This window comes from Castor canadensis, chromosome 17 (assembly GCF_047511655.1).
Source record: "Castor canadensis chromosome 17, mCasCan1.hap1v2, whole genome shotgun sequence".
In the NCBI taxonomy this organism is placed as follows: Eukaryota; Metazoa; Chordata; class Mammalia; order Rodentia; family Castoridae; genus Castor; species Castor canadensis.
The window spans coordinates 53622446-53644776 of NC_133402.1; the positions used below are offsets into that span (position 1 = coordinate 53622446).

A 22331-nucleotide genomic window follows, 5' to 3' on the forward strand; every position below is an offset into this window, starting at 1 on the left:
AGGTTTAAATATTTGAATAATTTTATCCTTTTTTTTTTTCTTTGGTGGTACTGAGGTTTAAACTCAGGGCTGCACACTTGCTAGGCAGACACTTAACCATTTGAGCCACTCTGCCATCTCCTTGAAATTGCTTTTCAAAAAGTACTATCACCCCTCTCCTTAAATTTTTAACTCAGAAAGAGCAGACAGCAGGAGTGGGAAAGTAGGAAAAGCCAACACAGTTCCTACTTATGATGGGCCAGGTCCTCTTCTACCTTTTATACTTTCTTCCCCATTTTTACAGATGAGGAAGTAAGATACAAAGAATTATGTAATTTACACAAAGCAAATTAAATGGCAGGGCTAGGGTTTAAGCCAAGTCTGTTTACTTTGAAAGCCTAATCCTTTATCATAATAAAAACTCCACAAATATTTACTTGTCTTTATCAAACTGCATGCCAATCCAGTGATTGCTTGGTACATTTCCTGAAGAAGAGTAGAAAAGACAGCCGAGATCATTCATTTCGCCAAAATATTTTGAGGAATTACTAAGCACCTGGCACTGTGTGGAATTTGGTTATTAATCAGGGAGAGTCCTGCCCCCATGCAATGTGTACAATGAGAGGGGTGGGATGGGGTGAGGTGCGGGTCAGGAGAAAACCACAGGCCACGGTAAGAATCTTCTACTGGACCTCCAACCAGGACCACCAAAATTGACTCTGCTGTTACTTCACCTTTCTGGGTCTTTGTTTCCTGATGTGGAAAAAGGGAGGTGTGGCCCTATTCTTATGTATTCATTTTTTTCCTGTCTCTTTAAAATTAAATCAGGCCAGTAGCTATGATGAGTGGTATTAGCAGCCCCTCGAATCAACTGTTTCCACCTTTTCCTTTGGTGTCCCTTTTCTCCAATTTTCTTGATTGGCAATCAATAAAATCACAGAATTTAAGGAGCACCATGGAAAAGTCTAACCATAGCTTCTCTGGGCCTCTGAATCTTCCTGGACAGATAACAGTAACACAGATAATCCAAAGTGCCTCTCCCTGATTTTACATCAGCACAATATCAGATGCAAACCTCTTTGATTTTTTTCCATTCTGTAGCTGGAATTTTTGTGTTTAAGTTACCTGTTGAATTAATATCACAAGAGATAACAAAGACATCAAAGCAGGCATCTTGCAGCTCTAGTGCCTGCTAACAAAAACCTTTTTAGTCATTTTAATAATGATAAAACATTTCTTTTGCATTCTACTGCCCTTATTACTTTTTATTGGCATTTGTATTAAGTATACTTCTCAGTATTTAAAAAATAGAATTTTTATTGAGATTGTTTCAGATCCACAATATAATGATAAGGTGTCTTGGGGGGGGGGTTACATTTCAGTTGCATTTCATTCAAAATTATTTTCTCATATAAATTTGCACTAACTTTAGACATATGATGCTGATGAAATTAATACATAGAGGGCAGAGGTACAAATTGATTGGATTTATGAAGGTCTATTTTCAGTGTTAAATATATATGTGTATATGCACACACACACAAATACACTAAAATGCCTGATGAATGACTACCACTCTTCTTTCCTCTCCCTCAGAATTTACTCTCCATCGACCTGGTTCCTTGAGCTACAGGTTGGTGAAGAAACACCTGAGTGTAACAGGACTTGTAAGGACCATTCTTCAGGTTCTTTGAGACAAAGCAAATGGTTCTCTTACCTCTTACCCCAAATCATTCTTTTTTTTTTCTTTTATTATTCATATGTGCATACAAGGCTTGGGTCATTTCTCCCCTCTGCCCCCACCCCCTCCCTTACCACCCACTCCACCCCCCTCCCTTTCTCCCCCACCCCCTCAATACCCAGCAGAAACTATTTTGCCCTTATTTCTAATTTTGTTGTAGAGAGAGTATAAGCAATAATAGGAAGGAACAAGGGTTTTTGCTGGTTGAGATAAGGATAGCTATACAGGGCATTGACTCACATTGATTTCCTGTGCGTGTGTGTTACCTTCTATGTTAATTCTTCTTGATCTAACCTTTTCTCTAGTTCCTGGTCCCCTTTTCCTATTGGCCTCAGTTGCTTTTAAGGTATCTGCTTTAGTTTCTCTGCGTTAAGGGCAACAAATGCTAGCTAACTTTTTAGGTGTCTTACCTATCCTCACCCCTCCCTTGTGTGCTCTCGCTTTTATCATGTGCTCATAGTCCAATCCCCTTGTTGTGTTTGCCCTTGATCTAATGTCCACATATGAGGGAGAACATACGATCTTTGGTCTTACCCCAAATCATTCTTTCACCTCTCTCCTCACACTTACAACAACAAGTTTTAACACTTCTTCTCGAATGCCTGACTGCTCCTCAAGCCTGTGACTTTGAAACTTAAGAACTCCATGTTAAGCTGGGCACCATGGGTTCATGTCTATAATCCTAGCTACTTGGGAGGCTGAGATTGGAAAGATCTCAATTCAAGGTCAGCCTGGGCAAAAAAGTTTGTGAGACCCCATCTCAACAGAAAAAAAGTTGGATGTGCCTGCCATCCAAAGAGAAGCATAAAATAGGAGGACTGTGGTCAGGCTGGCCTGGGCAAAAAGCAAGACCCTATCTCCAAAATAAGCAGAGCACAAATGGCTAGAGTCATGACTCAATCAGTACAGTGCCTGCCTTACCAGCACAAGGTATTGAGTTCAACTCCCAGTACTGCTGAAAGAAAGAGAATGAGAATGAATAAAAGAAAGAAGGAAAGAAAAGAATGTCACATTTATCTGAAGTGCCATCATTTGGCATAAATGCAATTATTCAACAGATGAATGAATGAAACCTTTCTGCTGAAGGAGAGGGAGTCTGGAGCCTGGAGGAAGAGGCACAGAGCAAAAGGAAGGGATGGAATTTCAGGGAGGATGCCCAAGAGAATGAGCAGAGCATTTCCCTGCTGCTAACATGGTAGGCAACTTTAAACACTTCACAGTTGCAGCCATTACTAGCCCCATTTTCCAGATGCTAACACCCATCCAGGGGAAGTGATTCATGCAAAGACCAATAGCTCAAAAGCTATTGATCAAACCAGAAGTTTCTGGATCCACAGTTCTCCTTATAACAACAGTCTAGGTACAAGGAAACAAAGGGCAGTCAGTTAACAAATAGGTTTGACAGTTCTGAGAGCAGTCAGCCCCTCCTGACACCGAGAAACCTACCAGGCACTAAAAGAGACCCACCAGGAGTGGAAGGCAAAATCTTTGGTTCCCTCTCAACAGTGGGGCAATCCAGGCTGGTGTCAGAGGTGCCAGGAAAACCAATATCTCATACCTGGGCACAATTCTGTGCTTCCATCAAACCCCTTCCTGAGCCTAGAAGCCCAGCTCATGGTCCCCACCCCCGACACCACCACCAAAGTGGACAGTGCTAGTGCTCCAGCGCCCTCTGGCGACAGCATATTCAAATGCTACCTAGGTCTCCAGCCTGTCCTAGACTCACTGGTACCTAGGCCTGGCCCTGCCTTGTGTCCCAGTCAGCCTCCTTCTTTCTGCTCCCTCTCTCCTTCAAGAAGCAATGAATTCCCAGTAGAGATTTGGATCTTCAGATAAGGAAGGTCTTTTGATTGATGCATCTTAAACCTGAAAAGGTTTGTAGAGTTAAACTGAAATACTGTATTTCCCCTGATGTTTCCAAGGAGAAATTTCTATAGTTTTCTAGTAAGAAAAATGAAATTAGATATATTATGTTCTGAGTCAGAGATGTAATAGCAACATTGGAGAAACTTTGGGTTTTTTTTTTTTTAAAAAAAACCAGATCTTTAATTTAAAACAGAGTAAAGATCCCCTGTGGATTCCTAGAACTATAAACATTTATCAAATCTATTTGCTTACTTTATTGACCCAATTGTGACATTTAAAACAAATCTACATGGTGCATGGGTAATTCTTTACAAAATATGCACATTAACAGAGAAGGCTGCAGACAACTTCGTACAAATTTAATCACATCTATTGGGTAAATATTGCACTGGCTCCAAGAGGTGGAATGTAATAAGTACCAAGCCTGCTCCTCTAAACACTTCAATGGAGGTGGGAGCCCCCCCCCACCATCATCTCCAACTCCATGACGACGACCAGTACTCATGGCGCCAGACATTGGCACCACCACGGTAATTATCCCAGAGTAACAGTCTCTCATGAAAGGAATAATCAAGAGGGTTGTTGAAAGTCTCCTGATCTTCAGCAAGTCACTTCTCTGAGTTTCAGTTTCCACATCTGTCAAATTAAACATTCAGATAACAGATTGTCCTCAAGCTTTCATCCAGTTCTGAGAGTCATGGATTCAAAGTGATAAAGTTGCTCTTCACAGTTTAGAAATGAATCCACCACAGATCAGCTTAAATTGGCTCCCCCAATCCCTTGGTGCATACCAAAATCACAGGGCTGGAATAAACTTCCCTAAAGAAGACATCCTTATCACTCTTCTTTTCCAGACCTGCCTCCAGGCCTTCAATATTTTCTGAGCTAAAAGCTAGTGGTCCTTAGGAGCCTTTCAAACAATGTAGCAGCAGACAAATGAAGGATTTCCCAATTCTGTGAAAATATGTACTATATATCATAGATTTAATAGTTCATAGAACAAACAGAAAGCACCCACATAAAAGAAATTTCTAGTTTAGGAAAGGATGAAAGCATATGTAGGTACTATTAAGTTTTAATTATGCAGTCATAAGTGTTAGCAGATATTCACTGGGTACTATAGACTATATATTTCAAATAGCATACAAAAGACAGTGCATCTCACCTGACCCAGTTATTGAGCTTGATATTGAACTCGGCACCGACCACCACATAAATACATTATCCAAAGAATGAATTTATAATCCCAACCTAAAAACATGCTCTCATCAAAAGAAAGAAATACTCTTGGATGTTTAGGACATTGGAGAAGAATTTAAATCTATTATCAGTTTTTACCATCTATTTTCAATCTGGAGAAAGGCAAAATCTCAGTCATTATATGTTGGAAAGTCAGCGTTAATACACCAAAGGATGGTCTTGAATCATATGGCATTTTATTTGGAATGCATTTACAATGTTCTGTCTTGATATTTTGTAACTCTAGTGTACTGGCTACAGTTGCCAAGGAAATACGACTTTGGGTTACTGTGCAGATCCAAACTGGGGGGGGGGTTGTTTTGTTTTAAAATAGTAACAAGAATGGAAACATCAAATATAGGGAACAAATCTCCATCCTTTTCCTCTTCAAAATGCATGAAATACAGATCTTCTTGTCACCTGTCTGATTAAAAAGTACAAAGACTCAGTAAATGATTTTTCCTAACTATGTGAGAGTCCTGTACCCAGTCATTATGTGGGTATCCTTACAGTGTGCTTTTCATTCCTTGTTCTAATTCAAACCCCTCTGAAAGTGTGGGGCCCTGATTATGTGCAATACAGGTTGCTCACTTCCAACATGTTTACCTTTAAATGGGCAAGCTCTTTCTTTGGGTGGCCATAATGGTTCATGGTGTTATATTTAAAGAAAATTTACCAAGTGAAGCCAGAAAAAAGCAAGGAGCAAACATTACAAACACATTCATTTGAGTTCCAAGAGATTCTAATGCAGATGTGAATAAAGATTCCACCACTGACCCAATTTTCCATCCCTCATAGTCAGCTGTTAAGGTGTTCAGTCACGATGATGGACTCAATCTGATGAATGTGAAGAATCAAAGCCTTCTACTGCTTCTTGAAATACCATATAAAACTCCTCCAGAAACATTTAACATCTCTGCTCCCTAGTAACTAAACTGAGATACTTTTAACTGACAATCCACACACAAGTCAAGAAATACTTTAGAATAAGACACCTTTTAATTAAAACCTCCAAAAGCAGGATCCCCTTAAGGCAAACCCGATAATTCAAACAAAATGCCATGTTGCTACTAAACAACCAGAGATAAACAGAAAGTCTCTTTCATCTCTAATTACAATTAAGAAACAACTCACAAACCTTGGAGCAAGTATTCTAAATAAATATTTAGAAATTCTACTAAAGTGGTTGTCTCACGTTGGGAAACTCATTGTGCCTGTTCCCAGTGATGTATGCTAGTCCTGTGTCAAGAAGAATAAAAGGAGGCCGACAGCTCCCAGGAAAGGCCCAGGTTTGATGGCCATTAGAGTTCTCCCATGAGAACCCTTGGTTCCATCATAGGCAACTTTTTCACACAACCACTGAAAACTGGATTCAACATCCACTCCTGTTAGGGACCAATGTATTCTTTTATGCAATGCTCTGGGGGAATCACCCCTGTTCTGATGTGGCTTGAGTTTGAAACTGTGAAACTGTCAGAGTCTTCCTGTCAGAGATAAATGAGGAAATCTGGTACTTTATTGGGAAGCACTACTAACACAGGCATCCTGTCTGTATTTCGCAGTGCTCCCTCTATTTTTATCTGCTTCTCTGTGTGTGAAAACCTTTGACCAACTCTGAGCTCAGAACCCTCATCTGCTAGCTTCACTTTGGCAGCCCCTCTTTGAAATTGGGCTGGCAAATCAAATGAGTTCAACCCAGAGCAGCAGCTCAGTAAGAGAATTGGAAACATCAGAAGTTATCTAATCACAGCCAAAGTCATCCTGAGCTCTGTCTTATCTTCTGGTTAATAAAAAAGAAATGGGACCTTCCTAAACTTGAAGGGCATGGAATAAAGTTGTCTCTTGTCTTTGGCTTTTGAGTGGCTGTGCTAAGCAGTTTAACAAGTGAATACAAACTACAAAACATTGTCCGTGAACTCACAACACTTATATTCTAGGAATGTTGGGGCGAGGGGTTGCTTTTTAGTTTGTTTTAAGAAAAGCAAAAAACAAAAGTCTTTGAAGATAGAAATTGTTAAGAAGGTAATAGAGATGAAGAGTAAGGATAAAAATATCTGAAGCTAAGGTAGATTTTGGTTTTTAAAATAAAGGCAGGGTGTAGTCTCAGTTTAAGAACACTTAAGTATCTTGTAACAGCTCAAAATGCTGTTCAGGAAACAGAAAACCAAGTAAGCCGAGAGAAACCAGGATAGTGCTTTTTAAATTCCTACAAAGCAGCAAGAAGGTGAAGAGTTTTTTTGCATAGCTTTGAACACCAGTGTAAAGGTGCTTAGGCAGCTCCTCCCAGGAGGCACTGAGCAACTATGGAATCAGCAGCAAGCATGGTGGGGGCGGCTTTTATATTTCTTTGCAAAGTTTCCCACAGTATGCCCCTCCTCCCTACACACACACACACACACAACACGCAATTCTGCTCACCCTTCCTGCCTCCACCTCTCAACCCCCCCACAGGGAGTCCTTCCTAACTTCCTACCCACGGATCATCTCTGTAATCTGTGAGCTTTTTTCTTCTGGAATTTGGCAAGTTCTGGAACTACAAGCCAGTCCTGGATTACTCCCCCCACCCCCAAGTGGGATCTAGAAGGCAGAATAATGGGACCTAGGGCCTTAAAGTCCACGTCCTGTAACAGAAAAACAGGATCTCATTTCCCTAAGAGTATTCCTCAGGATTCAGCACCCTCCCGACCTGAAGGCAATCCACACTCTTCATTTGGAGTAGACCACCTCCTGTCTGCACTGCATTCAGTCCTAACAATTCTTGGGCATAATACCACGCAGAGTCCCGAGCAATTTAGTCAGCTCTGGCTTGGCTTCAGTGGTCTCTCTAATATCGGCCCCCACCGCCATTTGCCTCTTGCTACTTATCTAACAGAAGAAGTGCTAAGGGATTAAGCTGAATCAAGGCACTTGCAAGCCTATTGATTAGTTTTAAGCTTGAGAGCCACGGACGCAATTAAACATTATTGGGATCTCATGGTAAGAGGTTTGGGGAAAGCTCGAGAAGCTGAATCCAAACGGCAGATAGGTTAAAACATTTAAATAGCATAACACCTTTCTCGCTGTCGGAAGGGGAAGCTGCAACTTGAACCAACTCTAATCCCCTCCCCATTTTCTAAAACAGGCAATCCCTCCCCCACCCGCGCAGGGCTTCCCTGACCTGGCCCTCACCCTGGTGCGCTATGGTCCCTCTTGGCGGTCTTCCTCTCCACTCCACCCGCTCCACCCCACCTGGACGAGTTAAGGTCTGAAGGCAGGACGAACGGAATCAAAGTTCCTCTGGATGAACAATTGCTTAGAGCTGCTTCTTAAAACAACAGCAATGATAAAGAAGAAAATCTGAGCGAAACCCAGCGCATCCTAAAAGTTGGTCTTGCTACGCAGCAGCTCTAACAGACTTGGTAAATCACAGCGCCCCAAAGAACGCAGGAATCAAGAGTTGGCATTTACTCACCTGGGTGTGCCAATCTCGAATAGGAGAGAGAGAATTCAGCCCGGGACAATGTCCGTCCCGTCTCCAGGATGCAAAATCCGGCTTTGGGGTGGAGGTGGTGGTGAAGTGGGATAAGAAGGGTCTGACTTCCCTGCCTCCCTTGTCCTCTGAGGCCAGTTCAGCAAGAGCGGATGGAAGGGACGCTGAGAGCGGAGTTTGATCTCTCTGGAAACCCTGACTCCATGCTCGGCGATGGGGGCGGGGAAGGGGGGCGGCAATGTGGAGGACTAGCAGCGCGGCTCTGCTAACTCTAGAGAAGAGAGGAAGGAACTGGGAAAAGAGGGAGGGAGAGGCAGGAGCGAAGGAGGAGGGGAAAAAGGGAAGGAAGAGAGGGGGGAATGAGAGCGGGTGGCGGGGAGATGGCAGCTTCTCACTGAGATTTCCACCTTCTGACGAAACCCATGCGCCCAGCAACCCCGCAAGACACTAGTTTGGAAACCTCCGCGCGAGCGCCCCCTGGAGGTTGCGGCGGATGCGCGCAATGCCCGGGGACCCGGAGTCCGCGGCCCCACCCTGCACGTGGCGTTGGCGCTCTCCAAGGTCCTGCCGCGCCCACGGTGCGCGCTTCCTGCTCAGCTTTGTAGCGCATGCCGGGGCTCTAGGGACAAACACTTAAGTCCTCTCACTGCTTGGTTTCATAGATTCCACCATGAAGGGGTTAAAAAAAACCTCAGGGGCAGGGAGAAGAGAAGGGGAGTTACACTTTAAATTTTTTTTAAATTTTCACCCATTCAAGGAAACTTCCTGGATGGATGCTCCATTGTCAGAATGGAGGTATTGTTCGCTTTGTGTCTGCAATAATGCCTGGTATATGACAGGAGCCTGGTCGCTTTTAGTGAACAAATGTGTGAAAAAACGAACTGGCAACTGGTGCTTTCTGCATCCCATAACGTCTGCCTGAATGCATTATTAACCTCGCAAATAAAGAAATGATTAGGTATTACCTATGTTTAAAAATAGATAAAAACGTATAAAGGGTAACACTGCCACATATTATGAAGCACTTTAGGAAGAAATGGTGCTGTCCTATTCTAAACTTATGAACAGTGAACAAGCAAATGAACAGTGAAGGGGCCTATTGTGCCTTGTTTCTGATTGTTTCTGCAACCATAGATAAGCTACACAACCAAATTCCCCTAGCATATAGGTATTGTCAGATACACAAACTGGACTTCAGACTCCATAAGGTAAAATCCTTAAAAGACTCTCTCTGACTTTGAGATGGCATAAAGGGGGCTACAATCTAACATGGACAAGTATACAGAGAGATGGGAGGGTCTTTCTCCCCCACCACGTTAAAGCACTGCCAAGGCCTCTTCTCAAGTGATGTCGTTATCAGCCAGGAACTTTTTGCTAACTACCATGTTCCCAATTTCAAAGAAATAATAAGAGAAGGAATAGGAGCCCCATTGGTGGTTCTGTAAAAGCAATTGGGAAGTCTTTGAGAAGCAGAGGAATAGCTTCAGAAAGGAAAAAATCCTATTTCTCTTCCTCCATTCACCTCTAAAGCCCTTCTGAAATAGTGTAATACTAAATTTGAACCAGAAAGAATCTTTAGGACTGAAGCTCCCACATAAATCTGTGAATTTGCTTTGATTGGAAAAACTTGGGTTGTGTGGCTATGCACAAGCCAGCCACTGAAGCTTTTGGATATGAGATTACAATAATGGATAAGACCTTCCACAAGGTCTGTAATATGCAATGTGCTTACAACACTCCGGAGCTAGGGTTGAGCCCCACCTGAACCATGTGCACTGCAAGAAAGGAATAAGGATTGTTCTCCAAGTAATACTCGTTTTCCTGCTAGGAAAAGGATAGGTGCTGGGAAGGCAAAAATCAATGTATGTTTGCCAATGTCTTCCAGGTTTTATTAAGAGGTAACCTTGGGGATCAACTTGAAGCTTGTATTGGACTGAACTAGCAAAAATTTAAAAAGGGAACATTTCCTTGCATGTTGGTTGTGAACTCTAACATCTAAGTTCCATGAAGGTAGGTGATTTGTCTGCTTTGTTGCCGTGTTCATGATTACAACTCCATTGCCAAGAAAAGTATCTGCCACTTAGCATGCCATCAATAAATATTTGTCAAATTAGAAATGCTTTGAATATCTTAGAGATCATTTACCATAAATGTCTTATTTTATAGGTGAGATTAAAAAATTGAAGATATGTTGAGAATGCACTGTTTCCAGGAATCAGCTAGGCAGCCTACTTACCATCCCATTTAACTTTTACAACAACCTGCCCAAGTAAGTTTTATCATATCTATCCAAGAAAACAAAAAGAAAAAAAAACCTCTGGCATTTGAATGGCTGGAATGACCAGACTGGGACACAATTAGTTTTGGAAGGACAGCACATGTTAACTCAAGCAGGCTCTGAAGGGGTAACTAAGAATGACTAACGTATAGACCATAGAGTAGAATTAGAGTCAAAGCCCACAGAGAAAAATCCACTACAGTTATTTTTGCCCTTCCCCCCATGTGAAAAGCATAGACATGCAAACTAAAGACAACACCACAACTTATGACAAAAATGGTTTCCGCTGCCAGCAGGCTTCAGCTCCCTAATTAGAAACAAACAGTTGCCTGCAAGCAAGTGTGCAGAACACACGTGCATATTTATGCCAGATTTTTTTCTCAAGACATGACACTGAAGGTAAATTCAAAGAGGTTCTTCGCAGGGTACATAAGGAGAATTTACTCATACCTCTCATCTAAAATCAACAACTCATCTGTACAAATGAAGATTTATAACCAACTAATAAAATTCTGTTCTCAATTACTGCTCCCATGGTAAGTTTCCCACACCTTCCAGAGTCCCCTCATCATTGTAAAATAAAAAATAAAAAATATCCTTGTATCACTCACCTCCTCCCAACTCTCCTTTTTGTGGATTCTGAACTGCTGGGTTCTACAGCCATGGCCAAAGTTATCTAAAGCCAAGTCACAGAGCCACCATGGTACTGGCGTTCCCAAGCTCCAGCTCTGGGTAGATTGGGTGTCTGAAAACATAAGGGGAGGCATCCGCTCAGTGTCCTGTGCCAAGATGAAAGGCATCTCACCCATCAGGGTGACAAGTAGAATACTGGAATGGAGCCAGGGAACAAAAGGGAAGAAATGTGGATTCTTACCATTGCAGTCAATACCATTTCTTTTTAAGGATAGCAGATGATGAAGGGGAAGAACAGGCAAAGAGTCATTGCCCTGCATCTAAAACCTTGGATCTTTCTCTGAATGAGTCAGGGTGAGCATTTTGTTTTGAAATTGAGTTTGTTTTCTTTTTTCCTCTCTTTCTTTTGAGCAGTAGGATGGTTACATACTCAGCTAGTCAAGAGGACTGCTGCAAATAACAGGATTTATTTTTGAGACTGTGGATCAAATAAGAACCCCGAATCTCACCCCAGTGTATTTTATAGCTCAAAAATGTGTTCTTTTTTTCTATTCCATGTGATCTTGAGAAATGACTGATATATCTTTCTCTGAAATTTCTGGATACTCCTGAGGTGGGTTGCTTTTCTGGAAAGCAGAAAGGAACACTGCAAGAAAACCCTTGTAAGACACTAAGGGTCAAGGGAGAACTAACACACATGTTCCAAGCAAAGGCAGGGCTCCCATATTCTACTTTCTGTCATTCCTTTACATGGGAACCTTTATGACACATGGTACCTCTAACAGTAAACCTTATACTTTTGTCTGCCAATAGGTGGCATCAAAATCTCTCCAGCTTTTTGTTTTCTTTTCCTTTCCTTTTCCCTTTTCTTCTTCTTCTTCTTTTTCCTCCTCTTCTTCCTCCTCTTCCTCCTGTTCTTCCTCTTCTTCTTCTTTCTCTTCCTTCCTTATTCTCCTCTTCTCCTCCTCCTCCTTTCTCTCTCTCTCTCTCTCTCTCTCTCTCTCTCTCTCTCTCTCTCTCTCTCTCTTGGCTTCTGTCTCTCTCTCTTTGTCTCTGTCTCTCTCTGCTTCTCCTTCCCCATTCCCTTCCTCCTCTCTCTCCCTCCCCCCTCTCAGAGGCCTTGCTATGTAGCCCAGGCTGGCCTCAAACTCAAGATCCTCCTGTGTCAGTCTCCTCAGTGCTGGGATTATAGACATGAGCCATGGTGCCTGGTTCTTTAGTTTTTCTTTCTTTCATTTTAAAAACTGTAAGCAGAAGACGTATTCTTTCTGAGGTTTTCCAGATAATCCCACCTATCTATTAATGAAGCTTCTCATTCACCCCTCCTAGCCTCAGTTTCCACATTGTATAAGTAAGGTACTTGGGTTGAACTCTGCTGTTCAGCTACATCAAATCTTCCCAGACACACCAATTCTCATGCCTGTGAGAATTCCATAGGACTCCACTCCGCTAGACTTCAGAGATACTAGCATGTAACTATCCTTCTGTTGCAGACCTATTATTTGCCCTGTCTATATTCATTCCTGTTTGGTTTTCTTACCAGTTTTAGCAATGTGCTAAACCACAAGCCTGCATTTCCCTGCCTTTATTGCAGATGGGATAGTCACGAGACCAAGGTCTAGTCCTTTGCTTTTCAATATGGCAGCTACTGGATATGTGTATCAATTTAAATTTATTAAAGTTAAGTACAATTAGAAATTCATTTCTTCAGTTGCCCTAGTCACATTATTTCATCACTTTTTTATTTACTAGGGTGTTTTGTGACATTTACCAATGTTCTTGCAACATATCATAGTTGAATTCACCCCCTCCATTGTTCTTCTTTATCTCCCCTTTCCCCATTCCTGGAATAGTTTTGACAGGTCTTATTTTTCCATTTTCATACATGAGTACATAATATTTCTACCATATTACCCTCTGACACCCTTTCTTTATATCCTCCTCCTTCCCACTGGTACCAACCCCCCAGATAGGACCTGTTTTACCTTCCTGTTCTCTGTTTTTGAAAAAAGACTTTTCTGTTTAAGATAGCTATACAAGGAATTTCATTGTGACACTTCCATCTATATATGTATTATAACCCAAATTTGTTCATTGGCTCATCCCCTCTATTTTTCTCCTTTCTACCTTAGTCCCCTTCTTATGGTGATTTCAACAGGTTTAAAAATTCTATGTTCATTCTTGTATAGAAAATACATCAGCCATATTCACCTTCTTAACTTCCTTCTTTTACCCTTTCTCCTGTTAGTGATCTATCCTTAGTGTAACCTGTTTTTCATAATATTGCTTGTATTTGTATTGGGCCTATAGTCCACATATGAGAGAAAACATGTGGCCTTTGGCTTTCTGAACCTGGATAACTTCAATTAAGATGATGTTCTCCAGTTCCATCCATTTATCTGTGAATGACAAAATTTCATTCTTCTTTGTGGCTGAATAAAATTCCATTGTGTATAAATACCACATTTTCTTAACCCATTTGTTGGTAGTGGGGCATCTTGGCTGTTTCCATAGCTTGGCTATTATGAATAATGCTGCAATAAACATGGGTGTGCAGGTTTCTTTATTGTAACCTGACTCACATTCCTTCAGGTATATCCCGAGGAGTGGTATTGCTGGATGTTATGGCAGATCTATGTTTGGTTTTTAAAGAAGCCTCCATATTGTTTTCCATAGTGGTTGTATTAATTTACATTCCCACCAACAGTATGAGGGTTCCCTTTTCCCCACATCCTTGCTAATATTTGTTGTTGTTTGTGTTCTTGATGATAGCCATTCTAACAGGAGTGAGGTGGAATCTTAATGTGGTTTGTATTTGCATTTCCTTTATATCCAGGGATGTTGAACATTTCTTCATGTGTTTTTGGCCATTTGGATTTCTTCCTTTGAAAAAGCTCTGTTCAGTTAATTTGCCCATCTCTTCATTTGGGTCATGCATTTTTTTGGGGAGTTTAGTTTTTTGAGCTTCCTGTATATTCTGGTTGTTAATCCCTTGTCAGATGTATAGCTGGCAAAGATTTTTCTCCCACTCTGTGGGCTGTCTCTTCAATCTGGTGACCATTTCTTTGGTGGTGCAGAAGCTTTTTAGTTTCATGTAGTCCTATTTGCCAATCCTTTCTCTTAGTTGCTGAATTTCTATTTAGGAGGTAATTGCCTATGCCTATAAGTTCCAGTGTATTCCTTGCTCTTTCCTGTACTAGCATCAAAGTTTCAAATCTTATACTAACATTCTTATTCCACTTTGAGTTGATACTTGTACAGGGTGACAGATAGGGATCTAGTTTTGATCTTCTACATGTGGATATCCAGTTTTCCCAGCAATGTTTTTGAAGAGGCTGTTTTTTCTCCATCATATGTTTTCTATCCACATTTTAAATGCTAAATAGGCATGTGACTAGTAGCTAATATGTTGGAGAGTTCAGATATAGAACATTTCCATCATTGCAGAAGGTTCCACTGTATAGTGCTCATTGGAGTAGTTTTGATGAGAATTTCAGAAAGGAGGGAGACAACCGATGCAGCTACACACCTTTATAACTTTACCTCCTTCCATCTCTCCACTGGAGGTGAAGGTAGGGTATCCATCACATGACCACAAACAGTACTTACCAAGGAAGACTAAGTAGGAAGATAAAAAAGGACCGGGTCTTTGATATTATGAAAGCAACCTTATTATCACCAGTCTTATGAGAAAAATTAACTGAGAAAATCCACACTTGATTCAAGTCACCATTTTTAGCCAAGTAAACAGCCAAATATGACTTTTAATTGCTACATCCTCAGAAAGTTACTTGGACAATTTTCTATTAATAGCTTTGGATAAACAGGTTTCTTGGGTGGGGACAGGGGGTGGCCCTGAAATGATAGAGTGCCTACCTAGAAAGTACGAGGCCCTGAGTTCAAACCCCAGTGCTGAAAAAAAAATGTTTCTTTCCAGTTACCTTTACTTTGGTCAGAGTTGAGGACAAGACTCTAACAACAAGAAATTAATGTATGTGCCACTAGAGATGAATTTTCAATCATTCATTTCATTGTGTCAAATGGGTCAAAAGGAGTGCAGGTTGGCACCAATGATATCCAATTTTTCTAATATTTTGTACTGTGGCCGAAGATCAGCTATGTATTTTCCTGGAGAGAAGGTTGGTGTGCATGAAGAGAGAAGTAAAACTATTTAAGTTTCTACTAGGTGCTAGAAACTTGGCTGAATGACTTGACAACATTGTCATGTTCAACTCACAGGACAATCAAATAATGTAAGTATTCAGATTTCTTCTTTTTGCAGATAAACTGAAACTTACAGAAATTATCTTAGCAAAATCAACAAAGCTAGTTAGCTATAGAAGTGAGTTTCAAATCCAGATCTACTTGATTTCATGATGAAAATTACAATTAGCCATGATTTCATAATGAAATTCCACTGGTAAGTGTTATCAGATTCTGGTCCATACTTAACTTATTTTGAGGCTGTGAGTCCAGTTACCCTATGAGACTTAACTCTTTTCTAACACAGAAACAATATATTTATCTTCATCTTCATGAACTTGGGGATACTCTCAATATCTATGAAATCCAGTCTTCTCTGGCAACTTTGGAGACCCTTAAAGCTTTTCTTACTTCCAGAAACAGGGGTCTTGGATGGAAATTACCCTCTATTTTAACACAACTTAGATGCCATTCCTACTGCAGTCTGGAACAGGAGCAGAGAACAACTTGGAGGACAGAAAAATATGAAAATTGGAGAGATATTTTTAAATTACAAGTGAACTTAAATGGTTTCTTCTTTTGCCATTCATAGAAGGAAGCAAGTCAATTATGTTGTTTAGGACTTTATTACAATTTGTGAGATAATTCTAAAATAATAAGAAAGTCATGTAAGACCCCCCCCAAAAAAAAACTCTACTCAGAAGCTTCTAGACATCATCAATAGCTATAGCAAGGTAGCAGGATATAAAATCAACATAGAAAAATCATTAGCATTTCTATACACTAACAATGAGCAAACTGAAAAAGAATGTATGAAAACAATTCCATTTACAATAGCCTCAAAAAAAGTCAAATACCTAGGTGTAAACCTAACAACAGATGTGAAAGATCTCTACAAGGAAAACTATACACTTCTGAAGAAAGAGATTGAGGAAGACTATAGAAAGTGGAGAGATCTCCCATGCTCATGGATTGGTAGAATCAACATAGTAAAAATGTCGATACTCCCAAAAGCAATCTACATGTTTAATGCAATTCCCATCAAAATTCCAATGACATTCATTAAAGACATCGAAAAGTCTACGGTGAAATTTATACGGAAACACAGGAAGCCACGAATAGCCAAGGCAATACTCGGTCAAAAGAACAATGCAGGAGGTATCACAACACCTGACTTCAAACTATATTACAAAGCAATAACAATAAAAACAGCATGGTACTGGCACAAAAACAGACACGAAGAGCAGTGGAACAGAATAGAAGACCCAGATATGAAGCCACACAACTATAACCAACTTGTCTTTGACAAAGGAACTAAAAATATATGATTGAGAAATAGCAGCCTCTTCAACAAAAACTGCTGGGAAAACTGGTTAGCAGTCTGCAAAAAACTGAAACTAGATCCATGTATTTCACCCTATACCAAGATTAACTCAAAATGGATCAAGGATCTTAATATCAGACCCCAAACTCTAAGTTGATAGAGGAAAGAGTAGGAAATGCTCTGGAATTAGTAGGTATAAGTAAGAACTTTCTCAACGAAACCCCAGCAGCACAGCAACTAAGAGATAGCATAGATAAATGGGACCTCATAAAACTAAAAAGCTTCTGTTCATCAAAAGAAATGGTCTCTAAACTGAAGAGAACACCCACAGAGTGGGAGAAAATATTTGCCAACTATACATCAGACAAAGGACTGATATCCAGAATATATAGGGAACTTAAAAAACTAAATTCTCCCAAAACTAATGAACCAATAAAGAAATGGGCAAGTGAACTAAACAGAACTTTCTCAAAAGAAGAAATTCAAATGGCCAAAAAACACATGAAAAAATGCTCACCATCTCTAGCAATAAAGGAAATGCAAATTAAAACCACACTAAGATTCCACCTCACCCCTGTTAGAACAGCCAGCATCAGCAACACCACCAACAACAGGTGTTGGCGAGGATGCGGGGAAATAGGAACCCTCTTACACTGTTGGTGGGAATGTAAACTAGTACAACCACTCTGGAAAAAAATTTGGAGGCTACTTAAAAAGCTAGACATCAATCTACCATTTGATCCAGCAATACCACTCTTGGGGATAAACCCAAAAGACTGTGACACAGGTTACTCCAGAGGCACCTGCACACCCATGTTTATTGTGGCACTATTCACAATAGCCAAGTTATGGAAACAGTGAAGATACCCCACTATCGATGAATGGATTAAGAAAATGTGGTATCTATACACAATGGAATTTTGTGCAGCCATGAAGAAGAACGAAATGTTATCATTCGCTGGTAAATGGATGGAATTGGAGAACATCATTCTGAGTGAGGTTAGCCTGGCCCAAAAGACCAAAAATCATTCTCCCTCATATGTGGACATTAGATCAAGGGCAAACACAACAAGGGGATTGGACTTTGAGCACATGATAAAAGCTTTAGCACACAAGGGAGGGGTGAGGATAGGTAAGACACCTAAAAAATTAGTTAGCATTTGTTGCCCTTAATGCAGAGAAACTAAAGCAGATACCTTAAAAGCAACTGAGGCCAATAGGAAAAGGGGACCAGGAACTAGAGAAAAGGTTAGATCAAAAAGAATTAACCTAGAAGGTAACACACATGCACAGGAAATTAATGTGAGTCAATGCCCTGTATAGATATCCTTATCTCAACCAGCAAAAACCCTTGTTCCTTCCTATTATTGCTTATACTCTCTCCACAACAAAATTAGAAATAAGGGCAAAATAGTTTCTGCTGGGTATTGAGGGGGTGGGGGGGAGAGGGAGGGGGTGGAGTGGGTGGTAAGGGAGGGGGTGGGGGCAGGGGGGAGAAATGACCCAAGCCTTGTATGCACATATGAATAATAATAATAAAAAAGAAAGTCATGTAAAGGAAAAATATAGAATTTAAAGGAGAAAATTAGAGGAAAACAATGCCATTGCAGAACTTAAATTCACATTCTGCAAAAAGCAGAATTGACAGGGTGAAGAACACAGATCAGTGACAAAGTAGGTGATGTTTATGATTACCTGGATTGTAACAGAGAAGGTCTGAGCATTTTTAATCATTTATTAAGAAAGCAAGAATGTCTTTTATCAATACATTGCATAAAACGTAAGTTATTATTTAACCAATATTGTTTAACCTGGTGACCAAAATAAGCATAAAATCAAGGGGAGAAAACATCAGTCCCACCCCTTCATGAATGCAGTGAAAATATTTTCAGACCTATTTGAAAACCACCATACCTTCAGTCCTACAAATGTTCAATCCCATCCAGGTACCTATTTCTTATATACCCTCAGTATATCAAAAGTAGATGAGAAGTATATGAAAAGAGAATGTTCTAGACACATGTATATACCCCCAACAGTAGCTGGGAGTCAGCTCAAATATCTATCTGGTCTCTTTTACTAGCCAACTGAGTCCCAAGTTTTCACTGTGGCCCATCAGTGTAAGTACAGGTTCCTATACCACCTTTTCTCCCACATCTGAACATTCACTGCCTCACTCAAGAGTACCTCTCTATCAGCAAGAAGAAGGTAAAGTGTCCATCTCCAGAAGGCTTTAATCAAAGGGGCCGTGCAGAGTGCATGTTCAATTCTATTTCCTCCTTTCTCTCCCTGTGAATTTCACCAGAAACAGGAGGCCCTCCCCAGCCTCCTTCAATGTCCTCAGTCACCTAAGATGGCAGAAAGAAATCTAGACCACACAAAATTCTCTTCTGTGCTTTCCTGGATTATTGTCTCTAGCTATGTCCACTTTTTTGTTGCTATAACAAAATACTACAGGCTTGGCAAATAATAGAAATTTATCCTTCAGAGTTTTGGAGACTGGGAAATCTAGAAAAGAACAAGGCACCAGCAGTTCTCTGTTGTCTAGAGAAGTCTGTGTCTATCTGCTTTCAAACTAGCACCTTGTTGCTGCATCCCTGGAAAGGAAAGAATGCTACTTCCTCATCTGATGGAAGAGAAGAAAGGGTAAAAAAGATTAAAGAACCTCAACAAACTATTGTCAACTTACCTGAAGCCTCTTCTAAAAAGGCCTTCATCCCATTCATGGGGAGGAGCTCTCATGACTTAATCACCTTCCAAATTCCCACCTTTTGAGATCATTGTATCCCTGATAGGCAATACAGGTAACACTTGTATTGCCTGACTTATCAGATAAGTCAGAGGAAAAGAAAATGAACAAGGAAATAGAGACAAAGTAATTGGGCATCATGAAGAAAGGAAAAAGAGAATAAATATCTCTATTTTATAATGTCCTGTGAAGGAAATAAAAAGGGTCATAAGAATACAGGGAGTTTGTTAGTTTTTTATTATGGTGACAAAATATTGAAGACAAATAACTTAAAGGATGAAGTATTTGCTCCAGTTCATGGTTTTAAGGTGTTTCAATCCATGGTTAGCTTGTTCCATTGCTGGGGGCAATGTGGGCAGGAAGAGCAACATGGATGCAAAGGCCTGTGGTGGAGCAAAATTGCTAACCTCATGGTGGTCAGAAAGCAGAGAAAGAAAATGCCTGTGCACTTGTGCAAGAGGGTTTTCTCCCTTCTTCCTCTTTACTCCATACAGACACCCAGCCTATTGGGCAGTGATGCCCAGATTCAGGATGGGTCTCCCACCTTAGTTAATCCTGTCTGGAAATGCTCTCAGCCTTACACAGAGGTGTGTGTCACAATTCTCCCAGGTGCTTCTCAATCCAATCAAGTTGACAATCAAGATTAACCATCACAAGGAATAACTGCGAAATGCCTCTTCAGAGGATGTTCAAAAGGCTTCTTGGAAGACAGAGCATTTGAGCTGACAACTAAAAAAATCAGAATGACCCAACATATAAATACCAGAGGGAAGAATAGACCTGGCAGAAGAAACAGCAAGTACAAAGGCCCAGAGGAAGGAAAAGGCCTTAAAGGTGAGTTTTGTTGTTTTTTGCAGTTCTGGGGTTTGAACTCAGGACCTACATCTGGGGCCACTCTACGAGACCTTTTTTGGTGATGAGTGGTTCAAGATATGGTCTCCCAACTATTTGCCAACGGCTGGCTTTGAACCACTACCCTCCTGATCTCTGCCTCCTGAGTAGCTAAGATTATAGGAATGAGCCACCAGCACCTGGCAATGGTCAGTTTTAATAGTATGGAGAAAAGATAATGAGGGAGTTATGCCATGTCAGACTCCTTAAAGGATAAAAGGAGAAGGAAGGGTGAAAGGGGTGTGGAGCCTTCAATAGTATGGAAGACTTGTTCATTAAACACATTTCGTGCATCATGTCTGAACCAAACACCACCCTAGATATTTGGGTAGACCAAATATTTCCCTCAATCATCAGGGTATTACAGTCTAGTACAAAACATATGACAGAAAAAGAACCCCAGAAGGGTCATCAATGGGAGCCCCCTGATTGAGAATTGACTTCCATCCATAGACTAGAGACAAGATCAGCTTCTATTGACATCAGTAGAAAGGAAGGACTCTGGGCTGTGAGCCCAGGCAACCAACACGCAGAAGGTTATTTCTGGAGGAGGGAGTCCATATGTGCACAAAGAGATTAAAGAAAGAACAGGCTTTGCCTCTGCAGACTCCCTTCCTCCATATGACCTGCTCTTCACATCACTTCTGTTTGCTTGACGATTCTTCAAGTTTGGACAGCATCTATAGTTACCTTTTGAAATCCATTCATATATGTTATTTGGTTATATATTATTTATTCCTTGCAATAAATTTAGGAGGCATTAGGCCAGGCATGGTGGTACACATCAGTAATCCAAGCCAACTGGGAAGTGGAAATAGGAGGATTGCTGGCCTGGATAAAAATGTGTAAGACCCTATCTGAAAACTAACCATAGTAAAAAGAGCTGGACGCATGGCTCAAGTGAATAGTGCTTGCCTATCAAAGACAAGGTCCTGAATTTGATCTACAGTACTGCCAAATAAAAAAATTAGGAGTCATCATTAACCTCATTATGTAGAACATGCCTTTAAAAACCATGCAGCCCTCCTATCAGGAATAGATCTATAGGAATAGATTGCCCCAGAAAGAGTATACTGTTTCCTGGGTCACAGGGTCAACCTTTATGTAGCAATGAACACTGGATCCTATGGAAACAGGGTAGTCTGATAAATCAGCAGGGGCCAGGCCATGAGGCAGTCAGGACAGGCCGTGGGGTGGTGTGGGGAGTGCATTATGAGAAGCCTAGGCAAGATGCAGCACAGCTGCTTCTCCTAAATTGCTTACGTTCAGAGAAGGAGGAACACAGGTTTCCCTTGTTACAATGTCACGCCCCTCCCCAAGAACTGTTGCTCCATCTCCTTGTTTACCACTGGATATAAAGACTTGCAGAAGGAGGATGCAGGTTTTTTTGGTTTTTTTGTTTGACTGGTGGGCTGCTTCAAGAATGATGCTGCTACTGCAGCTGAGTTATGCTAGAGATTAAAGGGAACATGGGACAGTGCAGGTTTGCACTGAGAACTTTAATACAGCGGCTTTAGAAAAGCTAAGCTAAAGAAAAGCTAAAGTGAATATGGGACAGTGCAGGTCTAAGGACCTGGACTTTAAGAGTTATGCTAATGCAGGTTTTAGATGCAGCTGCTGTTGTTTGTCTGCAAGTCTGAGGACAAAGACTTTGAGATTAAAGGGAACATGGGACAGTGCAAGTCTGAGCACTGAGACTTTAAGAAAGCAAAAGAGAAAACATGGGACAGTGCAAGACTAAGGAAAAAGACTAAAGAATAGAAAAGAATACTTTAGAAGGAAGGTTTTAAAGAAAGACTTTAGAAGCAAGACCTTAAAGAATAAGAGAAAAGAAGCAAAGTAAATGAAGAGAATAATAGAGAAAAGAAGCAATGAGGCTGTTGTGTGTCTCCATCCGAGCACCCAACACACCTGACCCCAACTTCCTGCACGTCTATTTGTCTATCTTTGGTCCTTTCT

The 22331-nt window shown here is 40.8% G+C and overlaps 1 protein-coding gene across 4 annotated transcripts in view; it reads right to left on the bottom strand.

Moving 5' to 3' along the window:
- The window catches only part of Cpne4 (copine 4), a 661593-nt gene that overhangs the window by 473867 nt on the left and 165395 nt on the right, over window positions 1-22331 (bottom strand). The window contains exon 1 of one of the 4 annotated variants that reach the window (XM_074059817.1): window positions 11184-11313. The exons of 2 other annotated variants lie outside the window; for them this stretch is intronic. In XM_074059817.1, coding sequence (XP_073915918.1) covers window positions 11184-11236 — 53 coding nt within the window. In that variant the 5' untranslated portion in view covers window positions 11237-11313. Of the gene's footprint in view, window positions 1-8276; window positions 8742-11183; window positions 11314-22331 lie in introns of those variants that run through there. One more of the 4 variants, XM_074059818.1, reaches the window with a different exon arrangement.